The sequence below is a fragment of the Carassius auratus genome, chromosome 4 (assembly GCF_003368295.1).
Source record: "Carassius auratus strain Wakin chromosome 4, ASM336829v1, whole genome shotgun sequence".
NCBI classification, from domain to species: domain Eukaryota; kingdom Metazoa; phylum Chordata; class Actinopteri; order Cypriniformes; family Cyprinidae; genus Carassius; species Carassius auratus.
This window is the reverse complement of record NC_039246.1, coordinates 25,146,180-25,156,362: the sequence shown is the minus strand read 5'-3', so window position 1 is coordinate 25,156,362 and position 10,183 is coordinate 25,146,180. Positions and strand designations below refer to the sequence as shown.

Here is a 10,183-nt window from a genome sequence, read left to right as displayed (position 1 = left end):
TTTTCTACCCTAAAAAGGTTAGTGAAAGGTCCTTGGTTAGAAGTCTTTGGGGTCATAAACTCATATGACATCAGACAGATCTGCGTGATTCAGTCCTTGCGTACAGGAAATGAACAATCATGGTTTCCGAATGTACCATGACTGTCGCTTACTGTCTTGTCTGTGGCGTGGCATAGGTTGCACTGTACATTACTCTGACATTCTTGATGTTCCTTTATATTTTCATTTCCGTCATTCTAGATTAGTGGTTTGTCTCCAGGGTTTGTGTCATACACACTAGTCACACAGTCAGGAAATTTAGAGTTGCGTCATTTTATTTGACATGACATGAAAGCCAAAGCATTCAGTTATATATTAGTGTAAATTGCATAATTGCACATATACAGTATAGCCATATATTATCTCTGACAATACTATAAGTAGGAATGCAGTCTATGGTGGTGATTATCAGATTTCCTACGTTACCTACAAACTGTACTTGAATGACTGTTCAAAATACTGTATATGTAATAGATATACATTATAAATGTTTTACTGTCGCTTTTGATCAATTGAATGCATTGCTGCTAAATAAAAGTAATAATTCATTAAAAAAATCTTTATAGAAATATAAAATATATTCATTTTAAATACACACACACAATTATATGTGTGTGTGTGTGTGTGTGTGTGTGTGTGCACATATACCCCAGGGGAAGTAGTCATGATGCACTATGCTGTATCCTCTATAAAAACGTAACTATTGTAAAAATTTGAGTTTTGCGATTTTGATATTTTAATTGAAAGTTTTATGAGAATAACTAATAACCCATTTTTTTATTATGCTAGATATCTAATAATCAAATTTATGAGTACAAAATATAACAGCATCAGTATTGTAGTGTTACTGTAGGAAGTGTTGTCACCGTTTAAAGGAAGCTGTGTTTTCCCCTCTGACCCACAGACCCCTGAGTCACTGAGAGACAGTCAAGGCCTGAGCAGTCTGTCATCTAGATGAATGGATGAACATTGCGCAATACACACGCACAGGCCTACTTCGGCATCAAACACACTCACACACCATCCAGACACACAGCAATATCCAGATGTGCTGATCTACTTTTTTTTTCTATTCTTTGATTCAAAGTGATTTCTTACTTCAGTCTTACATCATTCACATACGTCAGCAACCTTGCATCTCACTTTGAATTCCACTTTAAATTACTTTTTAATTGTTTTTTCTTTCCAGTGTGTGATGTATTTCCTGTTGAAATGTGGGCGGGGCATATCAAAAAGCAGTTTTATAGATGGCCGACAGGCTCAAGTTACGTCACAGCCAGATCCCAATGATCACAGAAGAGTTTCATGCATATATGACCTAAAAACTAAAAGACATGTACTATAAGCTACAAAAATCCAGTTTTGGGTTCTTGTAGTCTTTACTGTGTTTTACAAGTAATGCCATTTTCAAGGCAGAACTATTCTGCAGTTTTAAAGCTTTTTCCTCCTTGAACATGACAGCGCACCTGATTCCGTGACACATGGTCTGGTAAAATGGTAAAGTTCAGGCGGAAGCATTGGCCCCAGGCTGAGACTGAACTCCAGTGTAATTGAAGGCCTTTCTGTCCTACTGTATGAAGATTAACCTGCCATTACATGCAGAGGGCAAGATAGGGACACACACAGCTCCCATCCAGATTTCATTTAAGAAAATAATTATTCACCCCAAAACACGTGTAGTTTGCCCAGCCCAAATTAGTCATGAGTGAAATGTGTGCGCAGCACATTATTATTATTATTATTTTTTATGTGCAAAACAGCTATTATTAAGCAAGAGATTATGGAATAAGAAAATATTTGTATTAAAAATATTGTGTGCGCACACATACACAGATGTATATATATATTTATATTAGGGAAATATTACATAATAATTTTCAATCTCCAGAATTTTAGTTGCAATACCATATACATTTTTTTTTTCAAATTCTTTAATAAATACAGCAAACATTGCATCTGTGCTGAAGAATCTACAGTTTTATTGTCATTTTGTGTTGTCAACTCGGTGAAAATTTGCTTTGCCACTGATAAAATCTGAAAGCATAAAACGAAAATATGATTCAGAGGAGTTTAACTTGGTACATAGAAAAATATTTTAAGGAATGAGTTGACTTTGAAGGCGAAACAGTTTCCCCTTCTCCTACTATATGCATTATTATTTTATTTTTTATTTTTTGATAATTACAGCAATGAATTGGTTTGGAATGCTAGAGTATGAAGCCTAAAGTCAGATTTATTAAGTGGGATCTGGTGAAGTCTTAACTGATGGCGCAGAGTCAAACATGCTTGAGAAGTGTGGACCAGCATGTGTCCCATTTGCTGTCCAGTAGTGCAGGTGAAAGGCCAATGTTTTTTTCCCTAACAGTCATGCTCAGGTACAATTCTGCACTTCAGGATCTTTAGATAGTTCTGGACTTTGTTCGAATCACGGCGAAAGCAGTACAGGAGCTCGTAGTCGCTCATGGCCTCTCCGCTTTCAGAGAGAGGAAGCATGGCTTCTGCTGCAGACAGACCTGTCACAGAGTTGCCGAGCATTCCCAGTACTCGCATCTGACAGAGGACAAGAGAGAACACTGAATGAATCACAGCGTTTTAGGCAGTTTTCACAAAGGCTACAGAAAGTTCACAAACCATTTATTGTCAGCCACAGAAGGTTTAATGAAATATTTTACTTTATTTTAATTTTTGCAACCTTGTTCCAGAGTTTGATTAAATTATATGTTTGATTAATTTGTCATAAAAATATAAACTAATAGTTTAAGGACAAGTACTGGTTTTGTTATTGGATAACTATACGAACAGTTAAGTTGGTAAAATGCAGCAAACACTAAAATTACTGTTAAAATGTAGTCAAATTTTGTAATTACAAGTTTTTAGTAATCAAAATGACATAAAAATACACACAAACACACATACACACACACAAATATATATTTTAAGAAATGCACTTTTCTCTCTACTTAGATTCTGGTAATAGTCATAATTTGCATGTCATATATCATTCATTTTGCAATGTAATCATCATACTTATTATGTATGAAAAATATGTGGAAAATGCATATTTGCATTTCAAAATTGAGATATAATACTGTACTTTAAACCTAATATCTATCTAACAGACATGCTAAAGCAATTAATATTTTATATATATATATATATATATATATATATATATATATATATATATATATATATATATATATATATATATATATCAATTATATATATATATATATATATATCAATTATATATATATATATATATATATATATATATATATATATATATATATATATATATATATATATATATATATATATCAATTATATATACAGTACCATCTACAGTACCATCTTTATTATTATGGTGGTTGTCAGTATTTTCAAGGTACAAAACAGATTTAATTTTGTGTGTTGTTGAATTTACTGGTTTATATTCACATTTTCTTGTTTGTAAATTACAGCTTTATATTGTAAAATTAACAGTTTTTTACGTAAATGTGTTTACAGTTTTCTGTATTTTTACAAAATTATTCTGGCAACCACAGCTGCCAAAAAGTTTTTGTAAAAACAACAAGAAATTTTTACAGTGTATATATATATATTAAATATAATAAAAAAATCTATATTTTTTCTTAAATATGGTCAAAATTATCACTTCCATTTATCGCTTTAACTGTTGCTGGATGGGGGAAAAAATAGATGAAACGTGTTATCGGCTACTATTTATAATGTTATGTTCAGTGGTAGTTGATCCAATATATCTTATACTCATACTTATGATCTCAAAACATATACAGAACAGATAATACTGAAAACATCTCTAATGCTAAGCCAAAGATCTTGTGGAAAGTGCCTACGGAACTCATAAATACACACAATCACACAAGTGTCTCACACCCTTTGTTATTCCCTGATTTGACGTGACTCACCTTTTCAGCTACTTTCTCCACCCCTTTCCTCAGCTCATGGGCCATGTCCCCCATCTCCAGGGCTTTGTTACTGCTGAAGCTGTTGAAGTCCTGCTGGTCAGCCATGCTCTGGTGCAGCTGGAACAGGGGGTCCCTCCAGGCCATCAGCAGTTTAAGAATCACCTCCGTTAACTCTTCACGCTGACACACAAGAGTTTAAGGAGTTCAAAGCTACAGGTATGAAGGAACAGTTGTGTTGATTTGACTGAAACTATATATATAATATACTAATGAGGTTTGAGAGTTTGAGGAGATGGTTGCTGGGTTACTTAATTTAGCAGATGTGACTTTATGTGCATTAATTGATGGGACAGTTCTCTTGGGACAGGCTGCGGTTAAGTGCTTTGCTCAAGGGCTCAGAGGTGATAAGACAGCAGTGGGATCTGAGAATAAAGTCCATTAATGACAAGCAGTGGCAGCAGAATCACAGGTGCTCGATGTGATAAATGCACCTTAGAGCTCAGCTTTGGGACGTTTGTTAGGAAGGGGTTTTTAGTTGATTAGAATGTTATACTCACAGCTAGTTTCTGTGCATTCTCTTTGCCGTTCGGAGTCAAAATGTTGGAGGTGTGACACTTGCGGTAGATCTTTCCAATATGATTTTTGCTGGGCAGGAAATACTGTTCCTTCAGTCAAAAAGAAAAAAAAGAGAAGACGGGGTGAAAATGAAGCCACATTCCTCGCAGAAAGATGTTTAGTTTATTACTTTTGCAATTTTATATAAATACAGTTATATTTAAATGTTTGAATTAAAACATTATTTAGTGATCTTTTAAATGCTATCAACTAATAATATAGATTTTACATTTAAATGATTTAACTTTTAGTTAAATGCAATTATGCAGTTTATTATGACAATAAAATCTGATGCATTTAAAAAAAAAATCATTTCAAGTTTCTGCATGTTATTATGCATTTTAAAAATCTAAAAAGACTTACACTATTTTAATACATACTAGATATGAACAAAAATAGTAAATTTAGCTATGCATTTTACTATACACCACAAATATTATTTTTAAATATTATTTATAATTTTTATAATAAGTTCAACTTATAATAGTTCTAAGATATGAATGTCTGTTATTATTTAAATTCATACTTTATATTAACAAAAGAGTTAATTTAGCTGTTATGCATTTATACATTTTTACAATGCATCTAAAAAGGTTAATTTTTGATGCTGTGTGTTTTATTATGATAAATATGTAAATAAATATCTCACAATTCATACATGATATTAGCGAAAAAAAAAAATTTTTATCTGTATTATCAAGAAAAAAACAATTTCAGTCGTTTTTTTTTCCCCTTTTGAGAAAAGTAGATTATTTACTTTATAAAATAACTTTAGGTTATATTTGTAAATTTATACACTATGCATTTTGATATACATGATCATTTTTCTAGAAATGCATTCTTGTATTACAAAATGTGGATGTAATACTGTGGCACAGGCACAACAATTGACAACCTCCTCACTTTACAAAGACAGTTGCATTAGCACAATTAGAAGAAGAGACAGATGTGACTCACAAACTCTGAGTGCAGATCGTTGGAGAGGCTGTGCATTCTGGCGGAGTGCTGAATGACCCTGTCGAAGAGATCTGCCAGGGACGGGACATGGCATCCTGATGGCCCGTGTGCGCAGATGGGTGCGGAGCCGACCCGGCCGTGAGGATCCAGGCACAGAAGTGCCACAAGCAGCACAGCCACTGCCGGCACAGACAAACCCAAAGACAGAGAGAGAAATAGAGGAGCAGAGGGTTAGAGAAAATCTAAGTTCCTCTGAGAACAGAACAGTACATCCACAGATGGAGAAAGAGATTTGATTTCTAACTGTAGACAGCCACATGGGCTTCAAAAGCTAGCCGGTCTCCTTAAATCAGAGCCTCTGTCACTTCATAGAAATACCTTGCTTCAGGCTCCTGGACATTCTGAGAGGAGAGGAGGAGGTTGTGGAATAGCAAGGGGTCGGACTGCTATTTAAAGTGCCCAGAGTTTAGGTGCTGAGGGACGAATCTGCCCATTAAAGAGAAGGGAAGAACGAAGGGGGCGGGCATGAAAAGTGTGTGTGCGTGATGATGGCGTGATTGTCGTAGTCCATTGTGTCCATTCCTTCAATCAGGTGGTGACTAATGCCTCTTCCCCCCACCCAAGTCCCTGCAGGCTGCCCGCTTCGATTTTGCGATTCCTCTTTAACCCTCTCTCTGTCCTGTCATCTGCCCCACCAGAATAACCTGGGTGATTGGTGCTCTTGACTTCTGCCATCCAACATGACCCGAAACGCCAGTAAGTCATGCACTTTAAAAAGTAATCGTAAGGAATAAGTGGTTTACGGAAATGGACTGAGTTGCTTTTAGAGTTTAATTAATTCCGCCCTGTCAGTGTTCAGTTAAGCATCGGTGTACTTCCAAAAGACTGGAAAATGTTATGCATGAAAATAAAAATCTATTATAAAATAGGTGCATTTTTTTTCATGGATTGAAATTGTTATTTTGAATAAATAAGCTTTCCATTGATGTATGATATGCTAGAATACGACAATATTTGGCTGAGATATAACTATTTAAAAATCTGGAATCTGGTGAAAAAAAAAATAATAATATTGAGAAAAACATTTAAAGTTGTCCTAATGAAGTTCTTAGCAATGCATATTAATAGTAATATAATAATGCATATAATTGATATATCTATGGTAGGAAATGTACAAAATATCTTCATGGAGCATGATCTTTACTTAACATCCTGATGATTTTTGGCATAAAAGAAAAATCGACAATTTTGACCCATACAATGAATTGTTGGCTATTGTGAAAATATCATTTTTAAAAGTGTTTTTGGATCACAGTGAACACCATTTCTGTTTTTTTTTTTTTTTTAAACCCAGTGCACTTGGGGTGGACACACTGATCTGACAAAGCCAACAACCGTTGGAATTTGATGTTTGATGGGGCAAAAATTATTTCCTTTTTTCCTTTATCCCTTTGTGTTTGAATTCAGCTTGCCTTGCTGCATGTGCTCGATAAGAGACACTTGACCTCAGACATTTGTGTTAGTGTAGCTGGATGTTCAGTACCACTGTGGCGACCATCATACGCCACCCAACCCTCAAGGCATGATATACATGTGTGGCTATGACAAGTCGACGTTAAACTGGATGGAACTATGACGTCAGACAGCTGGATATGGGTCAAACACAGACAGGGGGACTATTATTAGATATCAAATCTTACAAACTGTCATGAAACAGTGAGTTGTTCTCTCAAATGTTCAGGGATGAAAATAGAATGCAGACAGAATGCCACTTTAAATGATGATATGAGTGAAACATGCTGACAGAAGCGATAGAGATCAGGTGACTGGATAAAACTCTATCTACAACTAAAAATAGTTTTCTTTTGTTACTAAAGTATTTACACTTCCATTCAAAAGTTTGGGATTTGCAAGTGTTTTTCATGTTTTTAAAAGAAATAACAGAATACAGTACCAACAACAACAAAAAACTGTAATATTGTGAAATATTGTACAGTAATATATTTTAAAATGTAATTTATTGCTGTAATGGCAAAGCTGAATTTTTAGCCGTCATTACCCCAATCTTCAGTGATCCTTCAGAAATCAGTTTAATATGCTGATTTAAACATTTATTATTATCAGTGTTGGTTAATATTTTTGCAGGAAGGTGTAGAATTAAGTATTAAGGTGTAGATATCAACTAGAGACATTTTGTAACATTATACATGTCTTTACAGAACACTTTAGACATAGTGCATCCTTGCTGAATAAAAATATTAGCATCTTTAAAAAATTAATAATAATAAATCTCTCGGACCCCAAACTATATAGTGTTTTTAGTTGATGCTCAAGAACAGAAATGAGTGCTGCCATCATTTATGTGTTTAATTAATTGATCCACAAAACATGATTTTTGCCTGTGCTGACAGTTGTTGGGTTTTGTGTAAGTTAAAGGGGTCAAGGTAGTGTATATTTCAGATATTTTGTCTCCACGTGAGGTTTAGCAGAAGTAATAAGTCAGTATCTGTTCAAACACAACACAATGTGGTTGTAAAATCAGACCCAAACACCCGGCGGGGCTCCACATGGTCTGTTCAAGTTATGCAACATCTGTTTAATCCAAGACAAAATTCCACATATGCCGTTCATATGTCCATCTCTCTCAATCCCTTCTCCTCATTAGTTACTGATTGATTTCTATAAGTATGCATTTTTAGCATTTGATTATGTAAAAGCAATAAAGGTTGTATATTTGTAAAAAAAAAAAAAAAAAAAAAAAAAAAAAAAGGAAATGAAAAATAAATATTTGGCGAGTTATTAAGCCAATTATTTAACTTACAAACAGAAACTCCCTTTAGCATTACTTGTGTGTTCAGTTTAGCAGTATTTTTTTCATTTATTATTATAAATAATATACAAAAATGGGGAAGTCGTGGCCTAGTGGTTAGAGAGTTTGACTCCTAACCCTAGGGTAGTGGGTTCGAGTCTCGGGCTGGCAACACCATGACTTAAGTGTCCTTGAGCAAGGCACTGAACCCCCAACTGCTCCCCGGGCTGCCCACTGCTCGGTGTGTGTGTGTGTGTGTTCACTGCTGTGTGTGTGCACTTTGGATGGGTTAAATGCAGAGCATGAATTCTGAGTATGGGTCACAATACTTAGCTGAATGTCACATCACTTTTATTAATATTATTTTCCCTACATGGTTTGAAGGAATATTACTGTATTTTATTTTGTTTATTTTTTATTTTTTTTAATTAAGAATAATACTTCAACAGGGAATTCAAATGCTTAGTTCTGATATAATGACAAACTGAACACAAAACTTTCTTATACTCCCGAAGGTCATTAGTGCTGTCACTGTGGCAGTAGGATAAATGAGTTAAGGAGCATTATTCAGGTTTTTCTGTTGTAATGGGACACAGAAGGCTAAGATGATCCAGCACCATGGACAGCAACTACATGTCCATTTTTTTTTTTTACTTTTGTAAACTTTTAAGAGACAGTACATGTGGACATTTCTCTTGAAAATGAACGTCATTGCTCAATGTCCATTTGAAGTGAATGTAAATATATGCCAAGTCAATGTCCTCATATGCTTTACCAACGACCTAATGATAATTATGAAGCATTTAATAAAACTTTCATACTCTGCAGAAGTCTAAATGGAAACTCGAATCACAATTCATTATGAATCATACATTGAGTGGCTAAATGCCAGAGTAATACTTCCACCCATTAACACAGAAAAAGATGGACAAATGCACTTTGAAATATACTGTTGACTCTCAGTATAGTCCATATATGTACATAAATAGCATCAGTGCATTTTGAAGCCTTTTAAAAATGAGAGGATTCCAAAAACGACTTAAAATGATTTCTTAGAATTATCCAGCTAATGTCAGTGCCAACATCCTCTTGGTTAGTGCATCGACACAGTGCAACTGTGCTCACGCCGGCCCGAGTTTGATTCCTGTCTCAAGGTTCTTTGCAAATACCGATCCCCTTTCTCCTTCCAGTGCTTTCCTGTAATCTCTCTACTGTCGTATCTCAATAAAAATGGCATAAAATGCCCATAAAAATATATATATTTTTAAAAGTCTGCCTAATTACACAATGTTGTTTCCTGACCTCTTGAAAACTGCACATGTACTGAAGGCCAGACTCGTGTCCGGCTCATTACAGATCAACATCCTCACCTATACACTTCCTTCTCCGTTGTTCATAGACAGTTGCTGTAAGTTCCAAAAATTATATTTCTATCCAAAAATGATGAGTCAGGTTTTATATTACAATAAATTGGGTATGACACCATGGTATACTTGTGGTCTATTAAAACCTTTAAATGAAAACAAAGCAAAAGCAGATGCAGATTTGGAACCACGGTGTGTTTATAAAATATCAATAATAATTAAATGTACCTAATTGTAATGCACTCTAAAATATATATATTTCACAGATATATCCCACAGTTAATTCTCTTTGAATGTGAAATTAACAGTACTATTCAATTCTGAGTAAAAAAAAGACAATTTAATTTTTTCTTTCATCAAGCTTTTGATAATAATAGTAATAATTTACTCCCATTTAATGCTGTAAAGTGTAAAAAAAAAATCTGAATTTTAACAGTAAAAACTATAAAATGCTGTGTTAAAAACCT

At 34.3% G+C, this 10,183-nt stretch overlaps 1 protein-coding gene across 1 annotated transcript; it reads right to left on the bottom strand.

Annotated features, from left to right (window-relative positions):
• Positions 1-2,211: 2,211 nt before the first annotated feature.
• On the bottom strand, positions 2,212-6,284 carry LOC113056526 (prolactin). The gene is made up of 5 exons (XM_026223305.1): positions 5,922-6,284; positions 5,544-5,722; positions 4,529-4,636; positions 3,972-4,151; positions 2,212-2,589 (listed from the first exon to the last, which is right to left on the bottom strand). Exons 1-5 carry the CDS (start codon positions 5,941-5,943, stop codon positions 2,398-2,400), a joined length of 681 nt encoding a protein of 226 aa, XP_026079090.1. The 5' UTR covers positions 5,944-6,284; the 3' UTR covers positions 2,212-2,397.
• Between the last annotated feature and the right edge of the window lie 3,899 nt (positions 6,285-10,183).

Bases quoted from the DNA above. Each gene is read 5' to 3' on its own strand.
- LOC113056526 (XM_026223305.1), bottom strand. From the start codon at position 5,943: ATGTCCAGGAGCCTGAAGCAAG. The intron at 4,152-4,528 runs GTGAGTATAACA...CTTGTGTGTCAG, and splicing joins AGAATGCACAGAAACTAGCT to CGTGAAGAGTTAACGGAGGT. The intron at 2,590-3,971 runs GTGAGTCACGTC...GTCCTCTGTCAG, and splicing joins TGGAGAAAGTAGCTGAAAAG to ATGCGAGTACTGGGAATGCT.